The 27,919-nt window shown below is 38.1% G+C and overlaps 1 protein-coding gene across 3 annotated transcripts in view; it reads left to right on the top strand.

Annotated features, from left to right (window-relative positions):
- The window catches only part of UROC1 (urocanate hydratase 1), a 61,994-nt gene extending 34,308 nt beyond the window's left edge, over positions 1-27,686 (top strand). For all 3 annotated transcript variants that reach the window (XM_087883732.1, XM_034431549.2, XM_087883731.1), the window contains exons 12-20: positions 916-1,013; positions 2,414-2,486; positions 3,492-3,613; positions 12,372-12,442; positions 14,300-14,398; positions 15,002-15,101; positions 17,204-17,285; positions 23,921-24,020; positions 27,385-27,686. In XM_087883732.1, the coding sequence (XP_087739858.1) occupies positions 916-1,013; positions 2,414-2,486; positions 3,492-3,613; positions 12,372-12,442; positions 14,300-14,398; positions 15,002-15,101; positions 17,204-17,285; positions 23,921-24,020; positions 27,385-27,525 (886 nt within the window). In that variant the 3' untranslated portion in view covers positions 27,526-27,686. The remainder of the gene's footprint in view (positions 1-915; positions 1,014-2,413; positions 2,487-3,491; positions 3,614-12,371; positions 12,443-14,299; positions 14,399-15,001; positions 15,102-17,203; positions 17,286-23,920; positions 24,021-27,384) is intronic.
- Positions 27,687-27,919: the final 233 nt, after the last annotated feature.

Here is a 27,919-nt window from a genome sequence, read left to right as displayed (position 1 = left end):
GAAGGGAAGGGGAGGGAAGGGAAGGGGAGGGAGAGGGGGAAGGAAGGAAGGAAGGAAGGAAGGAAGGAAGGAAGGAAGGAAGGAAGGAAGGAAGGAAGGAAGGAAGGAAGGAAAGTTTTCTGACACTCCCTGCAAGCATCCCACAAAAAAACTTAATAGAGAAGCCAATTGGAAGTCAGAAATTGAACCCATTCCCCTGAATTTTTGCCCACCGATTATCATTCTGTTTCTCTAGTTAAACAAAAAAGTATCTATGAAATCTTATGGGGACTGGGTAATTTAAAGAAAAATCCGGTGTCTTTAGTATTCTCTGAACTTGGTTGAAGAATGTGGATGAGGACTGCTGTATACTCCCCTGCCCTATCCCATCGTAACATTACTATTGAAGTCTGGAGTTTCTTCTTTTTAGTAAAAAGAAGCCTTGGTGGCGCAGTGGCTAAAGTGCTGTTAAAGTAAAGCCAGCTGCCTGCAATTATTGCAAGTTCAAATCTCACAAGGCTCAAGGTTGACTCAGCCTTCCATCCTTTCGAGGTAGGTAAATTGAGGACCCGGATTGTGGGGGCAATAAACTGACTTTGTGTAAAAAGAACACTGCTTGGAGGGGGGCGAAAGCCCTACTAAGCAGCTATATACAAAAGTATGAAGGCTATTGCTTAACGCATTGTAAGCCGCCCTGAGTCTCCGGAGAAGGGCGGCATATAAATCGAACCAATAAATAAAATAAATAAATAAATAAATAAAAAATTGCAGAAGATTGTTTATTTCAGCAGTGAAATCTGAAGCCAGATTTCTCATCTTCCACATTTACTTAGTAAACTATTGTCCCATAGTTCAAACTGGAGTGTTTTTTTTAAATGATATAAGATGGTGTCAAAAGTAATGTTCCTTTTTTTTTTTTTTTTTTTGTTCTTTCAGTCTTAGAAGACAAGTAGCTGCCATCAACAAACTGTCTGATCAAGGAATGTTTTTTTGGGATTATGGCAATGCTTTCCTTTTAGAAGCCCAAAGAGCGGGTAAGGAGAGAATGTCTTCCCTTTTTCTGGCATGAAGTGCATCACATAATTTCTGAATGGGAGCAGGCATTTTGTATTATTCTTGTGTATTGTATATGATAATTTCATGATCAGATGAAATTATCTGATTCACTGAATGCAAAAGTACTTCTCTGTAGGATTGTTATAAATTCCTGTACAATCCTGTTCCCAACTAGCCCTGTTAGAATTATAGAATAACAGAGTTGGAAGGGACCTTGGAGGTCTTCTAGTCCAACCCCTGCTTAGGCAGGAAACCCTACACCACTTCAGACAAATGATTATCCAATCTCTTCTTAAAAACTTCCAGTGTTGGAGCATTCACAACTTCTGGAGGCAAATTGTTCCACTGATCAATTGTTCTAACTGTCAGGAAATTTCTCCTTAGTTCTAAGTTGTTTCTCTCTTTGATTAGTTTCCACCCATTGCTTCTTGTCCTACCCTCAGGCGCTTTAGAGAATAGCTTGACTCCCTCTTCTTTGTAGCAGCCCCTGAGATATTGGAACACTGCTATCATGTCACCCCTAGTCCTTCTTTTCATTAAACTAGACCTACCCAGTTCTAGCAACTGTTCTTAATATGTTTTAGTCTCCAGTCCACTAATCATCTTTGTTGCTCTTATCTGCACTCTTTCTAGAGTCTCCACATCTTTTTTACATCATGGTGACCAAAACTGGATGCAGTATTCCAAGTGTGGCCTTACCAAGGCATTATAAAGTGGTATTAACATTTCATGTGATCTTGATTCTATCCCTCTGTTTATGCAGCCTAGAACTGTGTTGGCTTTTTTGGCAGCTGCTGCACACTGCTGGCTCATATTTAAATGGTTGTCCACTAGGACTCCAAGATCCCTCTCACAGTTACTACTATTGAGCAAAGTACCACATATACTGTACCTGTGCATTTTGTTTTTTTTGCCTAAATGTAGAACCTTACTTTTTTCACCATTGAATTTCATTTTGTCAGATAGTGCCCAATGTTTCAAGATCCTTCTGTATCTTAAGCCTATCTTCTGCCTATCTTCTGGAGTGTTGCCTATTCCTGCTAGCTTGGTGTCATCTGCAAATTTGATAAGTTCCCTATCTATCCCCCTTTCCAAATCATTGATGAAGATGTTGAAGAGTAATGGGCCTAAAACAGAGCCTTCGGGTACCTCACTGCATACTTCCCTCTGTGTAGATGCAGTTCCATTGAGGACTACACATTGAGTGCAGTTGGTCAACCAGTTACGAATCCATCTGGTGGTGATGCTGTCTAACCCACATTTTTCTATTGTGTTCTTAGTCAGCGCAGCATTATCCAGTCCTATTTTATTGAACTGCTGTTTTGCTTGGTGTTGCATTTCCTTCTCACTGAACATTTGCCTTTAAATTCTTTGGAAGGTGCTGATGTTGCAAAAAAAGGAGGCAGCAAGGGAGAATTCCGATACCCTTCCTATGTTCAACACATTATGGGGTATGTACAAGAGGAAAATACAAAACATCAATCCTTTTCTATCTAGAAAGGAATGTGTCTGGGGACGGGGATGGGAAAAGGGAAGACCCAAAAGAGCTGCCAGATGTCAGCTTTCTTTTTCTTAAATCACTTTAAGTAACGTTCACATTGGCTCAATTGCCTTGTAGGAGCTAAAGGCTATAAACTGGATTCTGAGTGCTGCATATCATAAATATTTTGGGAAGTTGTGAAAGAAATCTGAACTAGAGAAAAGTAATGTGACAGTTATAATAATAACGATTCAAATGTGTGTGTGATAAATCCACATATTTTTCTTCACTGAGGCTTGGTGAAATGTGACCAATACATTTATCTGTGTACCAACTTCTGCATTGCTACCGTGTTTCCCCCAAAATAAGACCCTGTCTTATATTTTTTTGAACCCTGAAATAAGCGCTTAGCCTTATTGCCATGCGCTCAAAAGCCCGATTGGGTTTATTATCAGGGGATGTCTTATTTTGGGGGAAACAGGGTAGATACTTAAGGCTAGCTCTTTTGCTTCTCTCTTCCCCATGATTGCCATACCTTTGCATTTGCAGGCCTAACCTGGATGATGCACTAGCAGGCCCTTTCAACTCGTGACTGAATGAATCTTTATTACAGTCAAAGACCATAGATAAAAGGTGTAAACAAAATTAAATACAAGTAGAATAACACAGGCAATTGTAATAGTTGATATTAAAAGTACTTTGCAACTGAATTCCTGTTACTTTGGCACAGCAATGACTAGTAAACTCAAGTGGCCAAATGGCCACAGATACATACGTTGCTTATGTCTGCAAGTAAAGCTTTATTTAAAGTTCTAAAATAGGGATTCAAAGAGCTTTGTGTTTGGATTAGTCTGTTCGAAATAGCTGAAATTCTTCTATCCTCGGTTAATGAAAGAAAAGCATCGCGAACCATAAGTATAAATAAAACAGGAATGTAAGCTATCTTTTTCAATATTTAACTGTGTTTTCTTCCCAGAGATATTTTTTCTATGGGATTTGGCCCATTTCGGTGGGTTTGCACCTCTGGTGACCCAGAAGACTTGGCAACCACTGATTTTATATCCACAGCAGTGCTTGAGGAACTTATACATCAGGGAGGTAAGATGTGTTGTCTTCTAGGTACAGAGGGTGAATAATAGAGCACGAGAAAAATAACTTGCAGTTAATTATACTTTGTAATTTTAGACTATAACTATCAAATTATTATATTTTGTGAGGAATTAAAAGCTTTTTTTCCTCATATGTATTGTGTGGAGAAATTGCACTTGCTCTAAATTATCTCTATCATATGTACTGTAAGGTACATACAGTATATGTTTATTATTACCAATGGAACTTCCTTGCATGTGACCATAACTGTGGCCTTGAACTTCTTCAGGCTGTTCCTGAATGTGTTTTATTCAGCACTGCATATATTTTAGTATTTCGGGCAAGGGATATATATACAATTTCATTCATTCATTCATTCATTCATTCATTCATTCATTCATTCATTCATTCATTCAAATATTCTTCAGACTTAGTGAATCATACAAAAGGCCTGGTGACGACTGCATAGGCATATCCAGTGGTGGGTTGCTCCCAGTTCGGTCCAGTTCTATAGAACTGGTAGTAAAACCGGTGGGAGGCTCCGTCAACCCGCCATGACATCACCATGGGTGATCTGCGCATGCGCAGAAGCACATGCATGCGCAACCAAAGCAAGTGCGCATGCACGCTCCCATTGCAAACCAATAGTAAAGGTAAGTGGAAACCACCCCTGGGTATATCCCTACAAATTTCTTGGCAAACAACTTGCCATTGTCTTTTTCTGGGATATTTCCTCAATTTGGATAGAATTTTAACTGGAAAAATAAATTGTGGCTGGCCTTGCCCCCATAGCATTCATGTTATAACAAGTATCTGGGCACTGTTGTAGTGCAGCATTTACAAGCACTTTCAGAATTTTCAGATATGTTCATGTAGATCAAAGAAGACACGAAGATCTATTGAGGCCTACAGAAGATATTTAGGAGCTATAAGACACAACTTCAAATCTTCATAGAATATGAATGGGTTAATCTATCAGCCAATAGTGTTGTTTGAGTGCTTTTCATTATATTAGGTCTTAGCTTCATTTTGTACAAGTATTCAGTGTCTTACAGGAAGGACTTCAGGAAAGACTGCTAAGATAAATTTAAAGATAGGAAAGTTGGTTCCCAGAGAGATTAGAAAAATGTACTATAAAGAATTATTTGCAAACTTTCTTGTTATCAATAAGGAGACCTGCCTCTATTTAATCATGGAAATATATTGATTTTAAATTGAAAATAGTTCACTTGCTTGTTATTCCATCCCGATCACAAATCTTGTTAAACAATTATGTGAGAATCATGCTTGCAAAAGAATTACTTTCAGTTTGAGGCAGTAGTCATAGAGTCTGGCACCATCTATGGTAGTCTTCCCAGACAGGAATTCTTCCTAGCCTTCCTGAAGAAGTTCAGATTGAATGTAGGACCTTTTCTACACGAAGTCTGAGAACCAGGGCTTCTGAGAGGTAGAGACAACTTTCTGCTAGCATGGCACTGTAGCAATTTGCAGATTATTTTCATGAATACTGTTGGATGATAATATTAAGACAGCATCCATCTAACTGAGGACTGGGGTGTTCCATAATGTCAAATATTATGAAAGCTGGGCTATTCTTATTCCCAAAGAGCAGAAGATCTCTGAAGTTATGCTATCCAGTTTTGGAAAAGCTGCCTTGCATTTCCCACCGTTCAAACTAGAAAACAGCCCTAAATATTTTTAATACATGGTAAATTTAGAGAAGATATATTCATTTCGTAATAAAATAACCACTGGAATTAAATAAACATATATTTAAAGTGACCTTTTACATTCCAGCTGACTGAAGCAGATTTGGTGGCAATTTAATTACTGGATTTGCTGTTATGGTTGGCAGAGAAATGAGCAACAGAATTTAGACAGAAATGATAGCTGAACCTCAGTGGAAACTTGCCTGTTATTCTTTCTTAGAATACCTACTGACCTCTTTGTTACTCAGTGTTCTGCTTGTGGTTTCTCACTTTCCCATGTACCAATATTATTTTAAACATAGTAGTGTAATGAGAAATCAAATTCAGAGTAAGGTACTTTGAAGAAGATATAATGCTTTGCCATCAATCTGGCCTATAGTGCACCCCATATTTATTAGAAATTGATAATAATATGGGAGCAACTATACTGGTGGTCAAGGAAACAGAGGGTGACTTATTATTATGTCCTTAATGTTAAGAGCCTGAAACTTCAATTATTATTGTAGTTAAGTACTGCCTATTGCAAGAGCAAGCAAGTGAATGGGAAGAACTAACAGGATTTTTGCTGAGGGAATTCCATCAGGAGGAAGAGAAGAGTGTGGCTAGAGAAACTGTGTATTTTGAAGGATTAGATGTTGAGCTGTGAGGATAAAGATAATCTCCAGCATAGCTGCTGATTGTAAAGGGTATATCCTGACAGCCGCTAAACGCTCATTGTGAGTGATTGGGTGACTGTTTATTACTGAGTAAAGAAAATATTATCAGGAACAGGTTATATCCTGCCTATTCACCTGCCCTCCCTGGTTTCCTGATGAAACCCATAGCTTTTATTGAAGATTGAATCAAAAGAGCACTAGCCCTAATACAGTGCCTCCATTCCCAGCCACCCATCCCAAGCCAGTCCAGATGGATTTCATGATTGATGATTTTGAAAGTTGCTGAGAGATCATGGAGGGGTAGGTAGAAGCATGATCAGGAAACATCCATCCTAGGATTTTGAACCAGCTAATTCTCTTGGTCAAACTCTTATTAATTATCTTTGAGAAACCTCAGAGTACTGGTGAAATGCCAGAGAATGGCAGCAGAGCAAATGTCTGTATGTTCAAAAGAGGAAAAATAGACCCAGGAAATAACAGAGCAGTCAGTCTGCCATCAATATCTGAGAAGATTCTAGACCAGTTCACAAAGCTTTGTAAAGTTTTATAAAATAAAAATATGTGTGTAATCACTTGAAAACAATGCAATGCTACAACTTTAAATAGCATCAACACAAGTATAATTTCCAGATCATGGGAAATAATTGAGCAGATTTCATTGTAAGTATTGTATCCAGTTTTTGGTCACATTTTTAAAAAACATTCAGAGAAATTGAACATAACAGCCACAGCAACAAAAATGATAAAAGAATTAAGAACATACCTCTCTGTAGAGAGATTGGAAAAGTTGGATATGTTTATCCTTTAGAAATGATTTCTTGGTGGGTTTATTATAATCCTCTTCACATTCCTGAAACAATGTTACAGAAAAGAAAGTCAAAACTTGTTTTCTAGTGCAGGACATGAAATAATGGATTTAATTCATAGGAAAGCCAGATTATAATTATCCTGAGAGGTGTTGTATTCCCCTTTGTTGGATGTTTTCAAGTGAAGACAAGACAACCATCTATATGCACTGATTTAATTCACTGAACACTGGAATTGATTACCTAAATGGTCACTTCAACTCTATGATTTTCTGATCTTAAGTAATCATTTTTAATGTTGAATTACATCAATTGTATGTGCACGTATCTCAGGGTACATGTATGGATATACATTTGCATATCTATATGAACAGAATGCACACTGTGACAATCTTTTCAGTGCTTGACCATGGAGAATCAGTTGTGAACCAATTCATAACCCTCTATCTTATCAAGCATAAATGTGACGTATATAATATGAAGAACAAGTAAAAAGTAAAAAGAACCAGAATATGTGCTAAAACAGTATCCCTAGAGCAGTGGCCCCCAACCTTTGGACACTAGGGACTGGTTACATGGAGAGAGATTTTTCCATGGACCAGAGTGGGCATGGATCAGTGGTGGGTTCCTCCAGGTTCAGCCCGGTTCGGCCGAGCTGGTAGCGGTGACGATATGACGTCACTGAACCGGTTCTCTTTGTTCAAGAGGTGGGCCCTCCCGCCCCCCCGCCCCGCATTATTCGTACCTTTTATTTGGCCCCGCCCCCAATCTATTCGCTGCCTCCCGAGTCCCAGCTGATCGGCTAGAAGGAAAAAAACTGTTTAAACTCTTGCCGCGGGGCTTCAAAGGGCCGCCTTACAGCTGATCAGTGTTAAAAGGCAGTGTGGTGGTAGACCAATGCGCTCGAAAACCAAATGGGTAGACCGGTGCCTCCAAAACAAATGGGTAGACCGGAATGTTCCAAGAACAAATGGGTAGACTGGTACAGCTCTGCAAGCAGTTAAAAGCCTGGTAGACCAGTACCTCTGCTAAATCCTAAAGAATTGTCACATGGCCATCAAACCACACCCATAAAATAAACCACACCCGCAGAACCGATAGTAAAAAATTTTAGAACCCACCCCTGGTGTGAATTTGTGTGCTGCTTGCATCCTCTGGGTGGGGCTTTGCTTGTTTGCGTGGCCCGGGGGTTGGGGACCCCTTCCCTAGACCATGGCTGTAATGGGAGTGCAGTGATGCTAAATAGTTTTAAGGAAAGAATGTACTCCCTGTCCTCGGTATATTTAGATGGGCTTGGATGGAGTACAAAATGAAATAGAAAACAAATCACAAATTTTTGACGTTGGGAGTCAACTTCCTTTCTGAGACAATGTTGATGAGATCGAAGTGTGCTTTCAGTATCTTTTATACTCTTAATAAAATCAATAAACAGGAGGGATGACAAAGTAAACTGAAGTAGTAACTTTTTATAGAAGTGAAAGACAAATGGGTGCAAAATGCAGGCTTGGTGATTTCTAGTGTGCAACTATTTGTGTTTCCAGAATTTTTCAACAAAGAAGACACTAAGCTGCAGAAAGGAAACAAAGTTCATGCCATAAGTGTGCATTTTCTTGTAGGAGTGTGAAAACTATATAAATTAGACTGTCAGGACTTTCCCAACAATTTCAGTACTTCAGGAAAAATGTTCAAAGTCCAAAATAGTGGAAGGATGTTAATCTGTCTATGATGGGCAGATGAACTGCAATACTTAGATGCATGAAGAGAGATAAAATCATGAAACATTTTAAAAACATTGTGCTTCCCAACAGTAATGAAGAAACAGCAACTTTGCCATTTTTTTTATTTTACAAAATGCTCTTCTTTGGATATTGTCTGAATATTTGTTCAATATCCAGAAATACTTTGAAAAATAAGATATATTAATTGCTTTTCTGATTTTAACATTGTTTCCGTATATTTTCACAAAGGCTTCTTTCATAATGTATTGCAAATCCCTTTTATTCTTAATTCAGTACTTACCTTTCCATGTCAAGAACCCTTAATTCATATTCATTAGTGGTACTGTTCTTTTAGGCTTTCGAAGAATTTCACAAGCTTTTTTGAAAGAAATATATTGTCATTTTATATTTATTTATTTATAGAAAATTTATATTGCCACCTACTTGCACATGGCGACTCAAGGTAGCTTACTGTGTGTGTGTGTGTGTGTGTGTGTGTGTGTGTGTGTGTGTGTGTGTATACATCTTTCAACATAGAAAAAACCCTGATTGCAAAAATATCGCACATTTATACCTATGAATTAAAAGATATATATATATATATATATATATATATATATATATATATATATATATATATATATATATACACACATACATACATACATACATACATACATACATATATGTATTTCTCTTTAGCCAGGTTCTTCCTACGTAAACCAAGATTTTTATGCAGCCCTAGTTCAGTGAAATCACAATCCACTCGTTTCTAGGCTTTTTTCAGGCAGCCAGCAAGTACCCTGTTGCCCATTGGGAGACTAAGGAGACTAAGATAGATCTATTTCGGACTTATTAGTCCTCATCAGTTAGCCACACCCTCATCCCATGTATCTTCCCTGTAAAGGTACAGTATTTGTTTTCTTTTCTTTTTGTAGGCCTTTATGTGTATTTCTCTTTAGCCAGGTTCTTCCTATGTAAACCAAGATTTTTATGCAGCCCTAGTTCAGTGAAATCACAATCCACTAGTTTCTATATATAAAGGCCTACGAAAAAAAAAGAAAACAAATACTGTACCTTTACAGGGAGGATACATGGGATGAGGGTGTGGCTAACTGATGAGGACTAATAAATCCGAAATAGATCTATCTTAGTCTCCCAATGGGCAGCAGGGTGCTTGCTGGTTGCCTGAAAAAAGCCTAGAAACTAGTGGATTATGATTTCACTGAACTAGGGCTGCATAAAAATCTTGGTTTACATAGGGAGAACCTGGCTAAAGAGAAATACACATAAACGCCTACGAAAAGAAAACAAATATACATATATATGTATATATGTATGTATATATACACACACACTATATCTATTGCAATTATTATTGTTATTCTTTTTATTTATGCTTTTTTAAAAAAAGTTGTATTGATTTCTACACTCCCCAAAGAATGATGTTTACTGGGTAATTTGGAAATATAATACATAAATAAATGTGCCATCTCCTCTATATCTTTCTTCTTTTTTCCCTTTTCCTGTTACAGGTATTCCTTGACTTATGACCATAATGGAGCCTAGTCATTTTGTTCATAAATTGTGATGGTTGTAAAGCAAGTTGCCATATGACTGGACCCAATTTTGCAACCTTTTTTGTGACAGTTGTTAAGTGAATGCAATGGTTGTTAGGTGAACTAGGAGGCATTTTTTTGCTGGAAACTGGAAGTAAATGCCAGTTTTTGGCAAAAAACCATAAATTGTGATCATATGAGCACATGGTGCTGCAAAGAGCTGTACATGCAGTCTGTTTGCCGAGTGTCCAAAATGCAATCATGTGTCTGCAGGGGGTTACGTTGGAACTTCAGAACTGGGTGGTAAGTAGCTTTTGAGATGTCTACTATAACTTCAAATGGTCACTCAGCAACCAAAGACTACCTGTATTCATGTCAACCTAGATTACAAATATATTGAACTGGAACTTGTATGCAGGAAAATGGCTGATGGAATATTCCCTGTCGCCCCGGCCCCTGATGAATAATCAAACCCCCCCTTCCCTCATATTTCTTCATGCGTTTATTTTTTCCTTTTTAATTCTTAGAAAATATTCTCAATGGGGAATACTTAAAGTAATAAAACCTCAAAGACATTAGATTCAAATGTAAAATTAATTATGATTTATTCAGTCCAAATTGAATACAAATTGTCCCCTCTCATTTTTCATTTACTGGAATGTACATATTATCTACACCGATATTATATGGGAATTGCTTTAATTAGCATGTCAAATGGTTAATGCTGAAAAACATAAATTGCAGCATGTCTACTAAAATATGTCTATAAATTACAATTGTATCAGCATTTATCTGACAGTCGTAAAGACAATTCCAGTTAGTGCTTACACAATGTAACCTTTTTGATTGTATGGGACAACCATCATCATGCCATCGTGGTAAAAATCTGATTATGACTATTTTAAGGAGGCACATATTTCGCCATTGCAATGAGAGGCATCTTTAAAGAAAAGAAGAAAAATTATAGAGAAATTGAGATGGTAGTTCTGAGGTCCTTAACTCTTTTGAATATCAGATTTTATCCATTTGCTTTCTAAGATGACTTTAAAAAATAATTAAAGGCTGTTATTTCCCCAACCTTGCTTATATTGGATTGAAAGTTCCAAAATTTCCAGCATAGTGGTTGGGAATTATAGGTAGTTCTCAATTAACAATCACAACTGTGACCAGAATTTCTGTTGCTAAAGAAGGCAGTCATCTGCGGTTTTACCTTTTGTACCACAGTTGTTAAGCAAATTACTACAGTTGTTGTGTGAATCACCCCCCCCCCATTGACTTTGTTTCAGGGGTGAAATCCAAAATTTTTCCATACCGGTTCTGTGGGCATGGCTTGGTGGGCGTGGCAGGGAAAGGATGCTGCAAAATCTCCATTCCCTCCTCTCCTGGGGGAAGGATATTGCAAAATCTCTATTCCCACCCCACTCTGGGGCCAGCCAGAGGTGGTATTTGCCGGTTCTCCAAACTACTCAAAATTTCTGCTACCGGTTCTCCAGAACCTGTTAGAACCTGCTGGATTTCACCCCTGCTTTGTTTGTTGGAAGCCAGCAGGAAAGGTTTCAAATTGGGATCAGAGAATTCTATGATACTGCAGCCATAATAAATATATGCCAGTTGCCAAGAGCATAAATTTTGATCACAAGATCATGGAGGTGCTGCAACAGTCATAAGCGTGAGGACTAGTTATAAATCACTGTTTTCAGTGTTGTTGTAACTTTGAACAGTCACTAAACAAATGGTTGTAAGTCAAAGACTACATGTATATTATCTCATATGTTTGGAGAGGTTCTGATTTTGGAAGACTGTCCTATTATAGTTCACCAAACCCTCAATAGTTACCAATATTATTTATATCTGGTAAATACTTGCATATAGTACATTTTTCTTGCAGAATTTGTCATGCAGTATAATCGCTGCAAGACTCAAATATTTTGGTTATTTCTCTTTAAAAGGTTGACATGTTAATTTTTGTATTCTGATTCAGATTTTGTACTCTACTCAGAAAGGCAGGCCTGAAATATCTCATTATCAAGCATTTATTAATAGGTGCATTTTATATTTCTCTTGAATAATATATTGAACTTGTTTACAGCTGTGCTGTCCTTTTCTTGCTTCCAGACAATGCAGTTACCTATAAATCTAAAGACAACTGAATATTTTATTTCTTTCTCTTGTGATAATTTGTATACTATCACTGGACTCCTCCCAAAGGCAGGTGTTTTCGGCACTGTTTCGTGGATACTTCAGAATCTGTTTGTAAACTGCCAGTGATCTTTTGATACTGCTTTGGTGAACCATTTTGTATTATCTTCTCTTGCCTAGCAAATGCATCTGTGAAACAGCAGTATTATGATAACATACGCTGGATTCAGGAAGCCAGAAGACATAATTTGGTATGTAAATTCAACTATAATCATTCTTAATTGGAATACAGTGCCATTATTTTATATTTTAATTCTGTTTATTTTTATGATTTTTAATTCGCCATTCTGCCCATAAGATACTCAAGGTGATTGACAATGTTAAAAGATGCCTTAAAATCATTTCTTGAAAGAACATGTAGCAGTTTTATCATCCCAATTCCATTGCACAGTAGGGCATCCAATCAAAGTCAAGACCCCTTCATGCTTGTCTGTTGAAGCAATTTTCACATACTGTAATCCAATCTCTTTCTATTAATCTCATCTTGACCTACTTCCTGGGCTTAACATTTAAAATGGCTAGCAGGACCCTCATGGTTATTTTTCTATTTTAAAAAAATCTTTTACTCGAAAATCAGATGCCAAGGAGAAGATAAGGATGTTTATATGTAAGATTAGACTTTGTAAGTAGAAAAAGTTTGGGCAGAAGGCTGCCATCTATAGCCTAAATGGTACTAATGGAACAGAATATTTGTAATTCAAGGTTGAACTGTGGAGATCCTTGGTGCTCTCTGAATTTTGTGGTTTTCTTGCAGATGCTTCATTACCAAACTAGGTAAAATGTTACCTACTTTGGAAATAAAACATCTGCAAGAAAAACACCAGACTCAGAAAGCACCAGGGACCCCATAGTAACTCTAAAGCCTTACATGCAAAATGTCCCTGGTTTGAAACCAGCAGTATTTTTTCAATTAATATTTTTCTTTCTTTGAGTCACATATTTTTCTGAAGCATTTTTTCATTAAAAAAAAAGGAATTCAGTAGCTCAGGAAATGAAAATAGCAATGTAAAAAAAATATTTCTGCTGGGTTTTGAATCAGGAATATTTTGCACATCAGGCAAGGGTTATAATTATTATCCTAGTAAGGAACATCTGTTGTCACAGCATCTGCAGCAGATGTTACAGAGGGAAGATGAAAGAAAGGAATTTCTTTCCAGCAGCAGGGGAATTAATCATGGTAGCTTGAACTCTAGATTGAATACCTTACAAGCATCTCAGTCTGGACAGGATTGTCTTAAAATTGGTTTGAAGTTAAATCAATGAGAACACAAAGTAAGGGTGCCACATAGCTATGCCCTATATGTGAATTTTGGATTTTCATGCTATAGCACATCCTATCATTGGCAAGCAATATTAGGCCCTACTAGAATGAAGGCTACTGTCTCCTTGCTGAGTTTCAGGCCATAGAATTAGCAGTGTCTTTCAGATATCCCAGGCCTGGGACAATAACATTGCCTCACCAGCTTTAACAATGGTAAAATCAGACTCCGAATCTGTGAGTCTATTTATTCTCAGGAAGCACTTTGAATACTTAACCTGAAGAATTTGTAAATTTGTAAAAAATAATTCCAAATACAACTTAATTCTAATTTGCTATCATTGCAATGAAGTTCTTGTATGACGACTATACAAAATAAATCCTTTAGATGAGTCATTTTTAATGGGAGCCAATATGCTCATCTTTCCAGGGAAAAGCCATATAATGCCTCTAGGAGAAAGTCATTATTGCAAGTTTTTGTATATTACGGGCAAGAAAAACTATGTTTTTAGATTCCAGTTTCATCCTTAGTTCTAGATTTTATCTAACAATAATGTAAGACCTAGTAATAAACTTTAAATCTTGATTTTAAATGAGTGGAAAATGGCAAATATATTCAAAAGTAAATGGAGACAAAATCATAGGCAGAAATCCTTAATTATGGAGGATAGAAATTGTAAACTCACTGTCCTGCTTTCTTCATTAAACAGACAGGCATTTGTCTCTGATCCACATCTGGACTGTGGAGATAACTGATGGATGTTATCATTATATTATTTCTATATTTTAGGTTGTTGGTTCCCAAGCCAGAATTCTGTATTCTGATCAAAAAGGCCGTGTAGCTATTGCAGTGGCTATTAACAAAGGAATTGCTGAAGGAAGAATTAAGGTACAGTTCTTCTGTGCTTTTATTCAGCATAACCTGTTAATTTTCTTTGACATGGTAGATTGATTTGGAGATTGAAAAGGTCATACTTAGAGAAATAGAATAGATGATGGGACAAGAATGTTTCTTATAAAAATGCAAACCATGTAAAGTCAATGAATTTCCAGTAAAGTAACAAAGACTGATTGTTTGAAATGAGTGTGACTATAATGTAATATTAACTGTAGGTTGTAAACATATCCCATGCTGTCAGATTACTGAATAATTTCTTATTGAAAAACCTCACAGTATTTCCTAATTTAATGAAGGTAGGTCTTGTGTACTTCCTGATTCTTTCATTATACAGATGAGGTGCATAGCCCCAAGACCAAATTCAACCTCTCAACCTACATTTTACAGCTTCTGAAACTATCAGTTTTCAGGTGCATGATTTTCCAGGTTTTTTTGGCACTAAAAATGCAAATATCAGATTGCTGATTTCCCTATTCAGGAACTTTACCTGTAACAGAACAATTGATCTCTTCATCTAAATGAACAGAATTATGCCAAGGAGCCTAGTTGATTCCACTCTATTTTTTTCCCTGTAAACCTGTACTTCTTTTTCAGGCACCAGTTGTTCTTAGTCGAGACCACCATGATGTGAGTGGAGCAGACAGTCCTTACCGAGAAACCTCAAATATCTATGACGGTTCTGCATTTTGTGCAGGTTAGCTGAATAGATTGCAAGTATTTCTAGTAAACATAATTTCTATACAATGAACAACTACATTTCATGCCTATAACTGGTTCGCCTTTTGATGTAAAGATTTCATTTCCCATAATGGTTGCTTGTAAATCAAACTTCCCCAAAACTGCAGCACCTTGGAGAGTAATTCTGCTGTTAGTTCAGAGCAGATCTTTAATCAGGTGCAAGGAGTAGACAGAAAAGGTAATATTAAAACATGATCAGTGAGAAATTGTATCTTGCAAGATGAGATGCAACAAAGAGTTAAGGGGGTAAAAGGGGAGGGGAAATCTGTATTTGAAGCCTGAACTACAGAGAATATTTAGAAGGAAAGAGACATAGGAGTTCTCTGCTGGTGATCTTCGGGGCAGAAGGAAACCAGGAAAAAGAGGGATTAGAATGGAATATTTTGAATCCAAGAGTATTCCAGACTGTAACATTTTGTAATAGGCATCAAAGTATGTCTTAATTATGTGTAATCTGAACCTGAGACCAAGATAGTTCTAGAATGGCCAAATATAACAGAAAGCAAAATGCATTTTAAAAGGAGAAATTTCAAACAATAGCAATAGCTTTTAGGCTTATATAGTGCACCACATACAGCACTCTCTTGGGAGTTTACAATGTAAGCAATATTTGCATATTGCCCCCAACAATCTAGGTCCTCATTTTATCAATCTCAGAAGGATGGAAGGCTGTCAACCTTGAGCCCCATCAGGATCGAACTCTAGGCTGTGAGCAGAGTTTGCTGCAGTACTGCAGTCTAACCACAGTAACACCAGGGCTCACAACTTACTTTTCCCTACTTCCAGTTGTCTAACTGTACCTACTGGAAATCTCAGATGGTAGTCCTGCCCTCTTTTTGCATTTGATTATCCCAGGCAGAACTACTGATTTAAATAGATCCTGGTTTTATTCCAATATAAATTTCAAACCAAATTTGTCTCTCTTGAATGAACAGCGATAAGAATTTTTAGATTAGCACAATCACTGCAGTGAATAGTTTGTGCCATTCAGGATAGCAAAGTTATGTTCCTACTTCCTGATAATCCTTCAGGATTTAAATTTTTTTTTGTCACTTTATTTTCATATCAGCTAGGTTGTTATGAGAATGTTTGAGCTGGTTTGGTGTAGTGGTTAAGACAGAAAGGCTAGAAACAGAGAGACTGTGAGTTCTAGTCCTGCCATAGGCACAAAACCAACTGGGTGACCTTGGGCCAGTCACTTCCTCTCAGCCCTAGGAAAAAGACAATGACAAAGCACTTTTGAAAAATCTTGCCAAGAACATTGCATGTCAGAGTCCAAACAGTCTCTGAGATTTGGACTTGATTGAACAGAAGAAAAAAAGGGAGGGCATTTTAAACACCTGCTTCTCTGGCTCAGTAATGCCCTGACAACTGCATGCAGGATGGGAAATGGTAATAGATATTTTTTAAAAAACCCAAGATGGTGGTCACAGCAGCACACTAAAAACCCCACCTTTACATGCAGACTACATCCATTCATGTACAAAATGGGTAGATCTTCAATCATGCTGTCATGACTGCCAGCTTGCAGTTTTTGACACCCGCACTGGCACCAGAGTTCTTTATTGAACCTTCTCATCATGATGCTTCTAATAGCCAGCATAGCTTGCATAGGACTGAAACCCAGTTTAAACATCCAGCTATTAACTGGTAAGCAGTGGAGAAATATATATATATTTTTATTTGCATTCATTTGAGCTCAGGCTAAACAGGATGTTTTAATTCTAAATGACTAATTCAGATAAATGCAAGAGAGATTTGGGAGAGGCAAAAGGTCTCATGGACTCATTTTGTATCAGTGGACATGGAAGATTTATTTATTTTGTAGATTTGTATCTGCAGGAGCTTCTCAGTGTCCTGTTTTCTCAGAAGGGAAGTCCTACAGACTTTGGATTTTTTTAAAAAAAAAGAATGCAAGAGAAACAGCAATACCTGAATAGAGCTCATGAAGTGCTGAAACAAAAACTTTGCGTCCCATCCCAATTCTTGAAAGAAATATCTTTCTTTTCCTTTACCATTGAATTCTGTTGTCATGTCTTTCTTTTTCTTCCCTAACAGATATGGCTGTTCAGAATTTTGTCGGAGATGCATTTAGAGGAGCAACCTGGGTTGCCTTACATAACGGTGGTGGTGTTGGCTGGTAAGGAGATTTTACCTTCAAAGGGGAAAAAAAGATGAGCACTGGAAGCTATAGACAGATGGAAAGATATATATATGGTGCTGCAGCTATTCATTGTAGCAAAATGAGGTTTTGCTGAGGAAATCTGATATGGTTTACTTCCCTAAATGTGTTCTCCAGCAATATTGAATTTTATCTCCCATCATCCCCAAACAGTAGGAGAAGATAGGCTACTTCATGAAATATGTCTCTTTTCCCAGTTCTGGCAGTATTTCTTTGATGATGATGATTTTTTTCAGAATAACTGATGAATACGTTTTTCTTATTTTCTTTTATTTAGCAAATTTGTCTTTGATCTTCACTTGTTTTTTAGGAAACCCAAAAGTTCTCTTGAGCATACTGGCTTTAGGGTTGAAAGAAATTAAAATATAATAAAATACTTGTAAATACTGCACAATTGTTCAACATGAAAGTTATACAAGTTCTGGGTCTTGAATTGCCTCAGGTTAATATGTTTACTGGTGAAATGATTATAGAATCTACATTCAGATGATGGCTTCTTTCATTACTGATTATGTTTCAACTATATCCAACCTTTCAGAATGATATGCAAAAGGATCATTTTTAAAATTATCAACTTCACTTAATTAGGAGAATTCCCATCTACCAATATGGGTGTCTGGACAATATACACTGAATACCTCCTTCCCCACCTTTTCCCCCTCTCCTCTCCATATGTCACTTTAACATCTCCTAAGTATTTTTTTTCCCATTTAATTATTTTCTAGTATCCCATGTTAGTTAGGCAGCAACCATAGCACCCTTTGGAAACCTCAATTTGTGAAGCAAAAAACAGGTTTCCTTAAGGTGTATAGGTGTATTAAATTAGCATTCACTTCCAATTCTGTATTCTCGCATCGGCCTTCAAAGTGTCTGTAAAGGAGTTGTGCATTTAGACTCCCATCAAACAACATTTACATCTGTGATCTTTGGACTTCAATATAACATCCCCATATGCTAAAGGCAGCAGGATTTGCTGACATAAAACAGATCAGGTGCACAGCCATCTTTTTCTTCGCTTCTGCCCCTAATTGTTTTTAGTGTGTTTTTTAAAGAGCATAAGAGGAAGAACTCATTTGAACTTTTGGTCATTCTGAGCTCCTCACATCTGCCATTTGTCTCTCCAGGGGACCCCCAAGTAGAAATTTGAGTCCCTACTGCAGTGGGGGGTTTCAAAAATTTTTACTACCAGTTCTGTGGATGTGGCTTGGTGGGCATGGCAGGGAAAGGATACTGTAAAATCTCCATTCCCAACCCACTCCAGGGGAAGGTTACTGCAAAATTCCCATTTCCTCCCTTATCAGCTGGGACTTGGGAGGCAAAGAATATATGGGGGTGGGGCCAGTTGGAATTTTTACTACCGGTTCTCCAAACTACTCAAAATTTCCGCTACCGGTTCTCCAGAACTGGTCAGAACCTGCTGAAACCCACCTCTGTCCTACTGGATGGGTTAACATTAGGCCTCCAAAGATGAGAAGAGCGGCCTATTATGTTTTGAAGGATATAAATAATAATAAAATACATTAAAAACACATCTGCTTCCTCCCTAACAAGTCCATTAATCCCAAGGACTAAAAGGACTTGCAAAAGCTACAACTCAGTCCCCCTGCCTTGCTGCAGCTGTAAGAGACTTTTGAATGCCATGTAGATGTCACCAGTAGTGACAAGGCCAAACAAATGAGGGCTTTGTTTGGAGGCTTAGTAAGATTTAAATGTAGAATTGAGAGGAATGAGAAAGAAGCAGACATTGTCATTCTTACTCTTAAAAATCATGCAGCTCCCCCACAAAGAGTATTTGCCAAACTCTGACAGTACAAGTTTGTCTAATTCTTTCATTTACATTTACATTTACATTTTATTAAATTTGTATACCGCCCTACTCCCGAAGGACTCAGGGCGGTGAACAGCCATGAAATAAAACATATAAATACAAAATTTAAAATAGAAATAAAACAAGTTAAATAAATTTGGCTGAACCATATTTAAAACCCCAATAATTTAAAACCAAATTTAAAATTCCCATTTAAAAGAGGAGAAGTTTAGGTCAGGCTGGCTTGCTGGAATAGGAACGTCTTAAGCGTGCGACGGAAGGTACGCAGATCCGGAATCCTCCGTATCTCGGGGGGGGAGCTCGTTCCAGATAGTAGGTGCCCCCACAGAGAAGGCTCTCCCCCTGGGGGCCGCCAGTCGACATTGTTTGGCTGACGGCACCCGGAGGAGCCCCTCTCTATGGGAGCGTACTGGTCGGTGGGAGGCTATTGGTGGTAGCAGGCAGTCCTGTAGATAACCAGGTCCTAAGCCATGGAGCGCTCTAAAGGTGATGACCAAAACCTTGAAGCGCACTCGGAAGACCACTGGGAGCCAGTGCAGCTCGCGCAGGAGAGGCGTTACATGGGAGCGCCACGTCGCTCCCATCACCACCCGCGCGGCCGCACTCTGCGCCAGTTGGAGCCTCCGAGTGCTCCTCAAGGGGAGCCCCATGTAGAGAGCGTTACAATAGTCCAGACGGGAGGTGACGAGGGCATGATTTCATAATTTCTTTAGAGCAGTTACGGGGGAATAGGAATGATTTATTTCCCAGTAGTTTTCTCTTCTCATTTCAGGCTTTATGTTTAAAGGGAACAGAAGTTTGAAATACTCTACAGCTGGAAACTGGGCAGTCTATTGCTCAATTTCAATGAGATGATTTTTAGGTGCTTGTTGGGACCATATACAGCTCATGGCACACGAGTTGCCTATCCTTGCTTTAGAAAACAGATGTGTTGGTTAAAGTACTTCCACAGAGTTTTTCAATTCCTTGGACTATTTTGATTCAAGTATCCAATCTGGGTCAGTCACCAAGACCAGAGGTTTTGTCTTCCGAGCTTTCAGATTCGTGCTGGAGCCCATCTTTAGGAAACTTGTCTCTAGCAGAGCGAGTGCTGTTCACTCACAACAGGCACTATAAATATCACACACAGAATAGCACACACTCTGCTAAGGAGAAGTTCTCTGAAGTGTCCAATAGCTCGAAAGACAAAACCTTCGGTCCCAGTAACCTATCCAGATTGGATCCTGCAACATTATCTTGGGACACGTATTTGCCTTCATTCATATTTTGATTTCATTTGATTCCATAGAGTGCTGACCACTTGGGATAAAAGGAAATTTGATGACAATGAAATAGGATTTCTTTAAGAAGACACTGCTATATATGCCATATGGTATATATGCCATATTATATCATATCAAATCTTTGACTATATGGCTCAGTATTTGTTACATTAGCTTTCCTCATTAGCTTTTCCCTTGGTGGTGGTTCTGGCAGGAGACAAACACACTAATAGGGTCAAAAGTAATCATTTGTGTTGTTCAGAATCCTTACCCACTTTGTCTATAAGGCACCTTTGTCTCTTGTCCCTATGCCAGAGAAAGTCTGGCAAGGTTTCATCACATCAAAAGTTCCTTCCCTGAACCAAAAAGGAAGCTAGCAAGGAATTCTGTAACAGAGATGCTTGCTTTTTCAGTGGCCTTTTCTCTGCAGCATCTTTTATGATTAGGTAGGCAATATGGGTGAATCACATGGTGGCGACAGGAAGGGCATCTGGCCAGTAAACACTCAGCTCCATTCAGTTGCCCAGATTCCACTCTGCAAGGGATTATGGGGTCATTAAATGATGATGATGACGATGATGATGGGCGAATCACATGGGGGTTTAGCCTTCCCATGATAGCGCTGACTAGATAATGTTCATTTACTCCTTGACTAGGTAGTGTTCATTTACTCCTATGCAAGACTGGCTCTGCCTTGGGTTAAATATAACTGATTTTTGGGTGTGGTACGCTGTGCACTGAAATGTTCAAGGACAACAAGCCACTTTATTGTTTTGTGATTTAAAGATGTAAATTAGTAAGTATACTACAGCATATTTGGGCGGTGAAAACCAGACAATCACTACAGTGCCGCAAATGTGTTTGTACCTATCCTGGATTATTGTAGCTCAGGTATGCTATAATTATTCTGGGAGCCCTAGACCTAAGAGTAGACAAAGTGAGGCTCTTGAACTCCATTGGCCTCCATTGGTGTATGCATGCCCTTGAGCTGTCTTTGAACAATTGCCCCAAATTGTGAGTGTGCTTAAAGGCAAGAAACCCACAAAAGCTAAACATACACCATTCCAAATTGATTCATCGAAGCATCCTATCCCAAAAATTGCCTAAAAATCAAGAAACATTATTGAAAAAAATCCTCTTGCTTTTGCCCACATGCATGACAAGGACCCATCTGTTTTGCGCTACCTTTTAATAAATTAGTTTTCTTCACTTTATCTCTATTTTATTTATGTTTTAAAAATGCATTTTCTCCTGATAATGCAGAAGCAAGAGACTTTATTTCGACTGATGTGACTTGCAACAACTAATTTGACATCATCACGATGGAATTTCAAACCGCTGTGCAGTAAACTTAAATAAGTTTGTCTTAAATCGTCTGGACTTTAAGGCAACAGCTACTTAATCTCAGACATGTTGGCATTTTCATTATTTGTCTGAACAAGTACATTTTAGATGGCTCAGTCTTCGGGGGAACTGCAGTAGGCAGGCTCAAAAAGCCTTGGCATTCACACTAGGATAACAATTGATCTTGTAGAGTACATTGTACTGTATACGTTGTAAAACTAATAATGTAAAGATAATAAAATGGTTGCCTCCTTATCCCATATAAAGAATCTCATTTCTTTTGAAATACCTTAAGACATTTTCAACAATGAAGTTACCTAATTTTAGAATGGAAAGCCTCCTTAAAGGTCACCATCTATGTGTTTTGCTGCCCACCCAGAAGGAGAGAGGAGGGGGGTGAGAGAAGCAGAGGAATAAATCCAGTCAGACTCCTACTCTGTGGGAGAAACTTGCAGTACTAACATTCCCAACAAATGACTCAACAGCACGCTTACAGTAATTATACCTAATTTCTCTGGCACGTGTAATAGTTATGCTTTTCTAGAGCAATAATTCTACTTTTCCACAGATTTGGGGTAATTTAAAAATGAATAGCCTATAATGGATCTAGAGGCCTACAGGCTACCTGGTGACTTAAAGTGTTCCATAATAACTATTCCACAAAGGGCCAGTTTGGTCTGTTTATTAAGGCACCAGGCTAGACTGTGAGTTCTAGTCCTGTCTTAGCCATAAAAGTTAGCTGGTTGACTTTGGGCCAGTCACTCTCTCTCAGCCCAAACTACTTCACAGGGTTGCTGTTGTTGTGGGTAAAAACAGGAGGAGGAAGGTGTGTTGGATATGTTCGCTGCCTTTTTTTTTTTTTTAATTTGATTTATATGCCGCCCTTCTCCGGAGACTCAGGGCGGCTTACAATGTGTTAAGCAATAGCCTTCATACTTTTGTATCTTTATACAAAGTCAGCTTATTGCCCAAACTGGGTCCTCAATTTACCTACCTTAGAAAGGATGGAAGGCTGAGTCAACCTTGAGCCTGGCGGGATTCGATCTTACTTTAATTGCAGACAGCTGGTCTTAAATTACAGAACTCTGTCTGTTGAGCTATCCAGCCTCATTGAGTTGTTTGTAAAAATAACAAAGGCAGGATACAAATACATAAACACACAAATAAAGAAAAATAACTAAAATTGCCAATTCTTCCAATGAGAATTGGGATGTGGGATTCAGGGGAAGAATGAATTAGAAGTTTTTTGGTTCCCAGGCAGCCCTGGCCAGAAGTCCTTAGAAAAGCAAGGAGGTTAAGAAATATATTTTGTTTGAATGGTCCTAAAATGTAGACCTTCTACCCAATCTCCCTGGGAACTTCATCCAGTAATGTAAATTTGGCAGGAAAAATATGGAATGGCTATGCCAGATTATGTGTCTTTTTTTCCTAGTATTGCTTTAACTCTGTCCTATAGCCATATTTTTGGTATGTGTTTTTTATTCAAGTATTTTTATTCATCACAGTTTTAAACAACTTGTCTCTCTCACTGAGGCACTCTTGTCCCATTCTCTGTCCTTCCATCTCTCTGTTTGTCTACGCTAGTTTTGATATGCAGATCTTAGTTTCAAACACCTTCATTCTGCTCTCCTGTTTCCTCAAGTCTTTCTTTTACTGTCCTTATTAAAACAAAACCCCTTTATTCTTTCTTACTTTAGTGCTGGGTTTTCTACCATGGTGCACTCCCCTACCACTTAAACCTTAATAGCCCTGTTTAGGATGGAAATTGGAGCTGTTCATTGAAAACTTCACTTCTGGTGAAGAGGATGGCAGATTCCCAGGCTAGAATTCAGCTGGCTGTCAGACTTTGAATTTGATGCAACTTTCCACACACTTAACATCTCCTCCCTAGTTAATATCTTTTTGGGTATAATGGAACCACTTTGCACAGTTGATTTTCCTCTGTCAATACAAAGTGCAAATTTTTGTATATATCTACAGCAGTTAATCAGCAGCTCTTTCTTCCATTTTATTCACAGTTTAATAAATTGTTTGCTTTGTGCTTTTCAACCTTGGAGCTAAATTACCATTGTTGGTTGGCATACAGATAACCCCACACTGTGTATCTGTCTTATTAATGCCACAAAAATGAAGAGCTGTTTTTGTTATTAAATTTGAAGGGGAGAAGTGATCAATGGAGGATTTGGTCTTGTCCTGGATGGGTCAACAGGTGCCGAAGAGCGTGCAAAGATGATGTTGAACTGGGATGTTTCTAATGGGGTAAGTAAAAATAGATCAATTTGAAATTGTACCTTTTAAAAGAAGTGTAAACTAATAGATTTTGTTATGGAACTTAGTAAATTTATTATTTATAGCAAAGATATTTGGGTAAATTTCTTTGCTACGTACCATATTTTTCGCACCATAAGATGCACCAGACCATAAGACGTGCCTAGGTTTAGAGGAGGAAAATAAGAAACAAAACTATCAGGAGGAGTCTGAGAGGACTACAGATAGGTGTCCTCTCATGTGCCAGCTCTGCCTAATGACTCCTGCACTGCGGAAAAGAAACAGAAGAGGCGGGCAATGACAAAGACAGAAGGGGGGGTTCAGCACTGTAAAAGGACCCGACCACCGCGGCCAGGCTGCTATTCACCAAAGGACCGGCACCCATTCCACCCACTTTTGAGGAAGGAAGAGTGCGTCTTATGGAGCGAAAAACACAGTATATTCTAATGATATACAATATATTACATATTTGATGTAATTTGGGGGGGGGGATCTTCAGGATTTCCTTACTATCTGTACTGGATAATTACAGAATGAGGAACAAACTTTTCAGGACAAAATCCATATCACTTTCCTTTTTATGCTAAAGGAAGATGACATAGAATTTAAGATGATTCCGGTCGCTCCATCCTGAGGAAGATACATATGCAAATATACCCAAATCTTGTGCTATATTCAGCTTCCCCACCTTGTCATCTTAGGGAGTTTCTTAATTTATTTTCAAATAAAATATATATTTTATGGCTAATGCTTTCATATTTATATTATACAAGCTCATGGCATCATAAAATCTTGCTTATTCCATTTACTGAAAGTTTATAACTTCCAAATTGGTTTTTCTGAACTAGAATACTGTGAGAATGTCATTCAAGGGGCACAAATACCATTATCTCACAATTCATGCATTCACACCCTGTGCTATCTGAACAGCTTGTATAATCATCATATTTCATAACTACAAGAGTAGGTAAGAGTAAAGCATATTGTTACTGTGATTTTTGACAGTAATTACATTAATCACCAAAATAGCACCAGCTTAGTAATATCTTATCAGTTATGAGTTTTCTGGATTCAACATCCTATCAAGCTGGTTCTTCTCCCATACTCCATTATATTGGTCTGGACTTGAGTTCCAAATAGCTTCCAGAAACCAACAGTGGTGTGTTAACTAGGCAGTTAATTGATAGCAGCAATAGCAGCGGCTCACTATTTTAAAGAATTTCCATTTGAATCAATCAAAGGAGCTGACTTTGCACAATATAATGACTGACAGTTAATGAGAGCATTTGAGGAGAAAGAAAGTGCCAATAGGGCCTCATTGGTCCCAACTTAAGGCAAAGTTTTGGTGCCTGCCATTCATCTGTGTCTTCATTGTCAACTGACTAGCTTTTATTATTATTGTATTTATATCCCTTCTTTATTTTGTAAAACTCTGAGTGAGGCACCCAGTGTTCCTGCTAGTGAGATGGGTTCGACTGAGAGAGACTAACTTAGTCACCCAGCAAATTTTCAGACCTAAGTGAAGACTAGAATGTAGTCTCCTCATTTCTAGTCCAGCACCATTTTTTTTTAAAAAATTTTTTTTGTTCTCTTGATGGTTATAAACTCATTGGTTAGAACCTAGATGACGAAGTGTAGGTAGCTGGCTATAGCCACAGCTGCTAATTAGGATGGGCAGTAAAGAAGAGGCTGAAGACATATCTGCCTTCGGCCCACTCAAACCTAGCAGTGCCTCTCAACTCAATTCAGCGTTGATTACATCTAGAACAGGGTTGTCAACTTGTGGCCCGTGGGCCGGATGCGTCATGTGCTAGCCACACCCATGCCCAGTTTAGCAAAGGGGGAAAAAAGTCCTGATACATCACATGACGCTGCAGTGATGCCACGAGTTTGACACCCTTGTTCTAGAATAAGTGTAGACCAGGGATCTCCAACCTTGGCAACTTTACGATTTGTGGACTTCAACACCCAGAATTTCCTCACAAGCCATGCTGGCTGAGGAATTCTGGGAGCTGAAGTCCACAAGTCTTAAAATTGCCACAGTTGGAGACCCCTGGAGTAGACAGAGAGCACTTTGGGGTATTAATACCATCCTCTATTATGTAAAATCCAAACAATGTAGGTGCTTATTTTATTCCAGGGCTATTTTTTAAATTTAAAACTAGAGAAGGTTCTGTTATAACCTACTGATGTGAACAATATACTGCAAGTAATACCAGAGTTCTCCCAAACTTCATCTTTTTACATCCTTGCTCTGGCATACATACAGTAATCAGAAGAAATGTCATTCTATTCAGGGGTGAAATCCAGCAGGTTCTGACAGGTTCTGGGGAACCGGTAGCGGAAATTTTGAGTAGTTCGGAGAACTGGCAAATACCACCTCTAGCTGGCCCCAGAGTGGGATGTGAATGGAGATTCTGCAGTATCCTTCCCCTGGAGTGGGGGTGAAAATGGAGATTTTGTAGTATCCTTCCCCTGCCATGCCCACCAAGCCACGCCCACCAAGCCACACCATGCCCACTAAGCCACACCTATAGAACCGGTAGTAAAAAAATTTGAATTTCCCCACTAATTCTATTTCCCAGAATCATTAATCTTGAATTAAACATATGTTAACTTAGCTTAGTGTTTCTCAACCTTAACAACTTTTAAGATGGCTGAGGAATCTTGGGAGTTGAAGTCCACATATCTTACTGTTGCCAAGGTGGAGAAACAGTGACATAGTTCTTTCCAACTTGGCAGCTTCAGTGTACGAGGACTGAAATTCCTAAACTTTTCAAAGGCCACACTAGATGGGAACTCTGCCAATTGGCACACATCAGGAAAAGGCACCAAGGTCAGGGATAGTTATTATAGCTGAATAATTCAGTATGCATGTTTTTCAAACATTGTCTTCAAGCAATATTTGAAGACAAGTTTGAAAATATTCAAACAATACTTTCCCAGCCATTGTTTCTAAATTCAGCATTAAGTGATTATATTTTCCATGAAATGCATTCATTACCGTGCACAAGAAATGACACAAATTAAAATAATACAGTGTGTTACAGAATATATTTGGTGTGCTATTCTTCAAATCCAAAGGAAGTAACCTCGCAAACATCTTCCTTATACCATGTCAATCTCTAAAAGATGTTATGCTGGAACATTTAAATTAGAACTAAAAATATTATCTTTATGATTCAGGTTATTTATTAAACAGTAACAGCTCAGATGCTACTGCAAGAATTTAAAGGAATCACTCAATTTAGAAAAAAATGTTACATGTATTTTTCTTAAAACAATATACATTTAAATAATTGGCTATCTTATACTTTAAATATTGTATCTACTCATTTTTATTCCATAAATGCAGGTTGCTAGACGTTGTTGGTCTGGTAACAGCAACGCTTATGAAACCATCTGTCAAGCCATGGACAAAGAGAAGAATCTGAAAGTGACACTTCCACATAAGGTGCTAGATGACAGCATCTTGGAACAAGCTCTGAGTTGTTAATTGTACAATCGTCGTTTATTCTGCCTTTTTTGAACCAGGTTCCAACTGCTACTTTCCTCTTGTTCTAGTCCAAAGCTCCCATTTGATGATACAATAAAAGAATGGTTGAATTTTATCTTTCAAGAATGTAATACTAAAATAAATCTACATTAGTAACATTGGTTTCTGCACAAGTTGAACATTAATGCAAGCTTTTCAGACGCAAGTCACCAAGTGATTTCTAATCTAGGAACTGGTTAATCTTGGTATGCTCTCTAAAATTAGTGCACAAACCCATTGTTATTTGATTAGAAATCCATGCAGAAAAAGCAACAGGCAACACTTTTTCTACTGCTAATCATGTTACTGCTTGCTGCAACTTGGGTTCTTTTTAAGATTTGTGATGAAAACTCAG

The sequence above is a fragment of the Pantherophis guttatus genome, chromosome 2 (assembly GCF_059756535.1).
Source record: "Pantherophis guttatus breed Tessera chromosome 2, ASM5975653v1, whole genome shotgun sequence".
Lineage (NCBI taxonomy): Eukaryota > Metazoa > Chordata > Lepidosauria > Squamata > Colubridae > Pantherophis > Pantherophis guttatus.
Note: the sequence above shows the minus strand (reverse complement) of the source record. Positions and strands in the feature narration are given on the sequence as shown.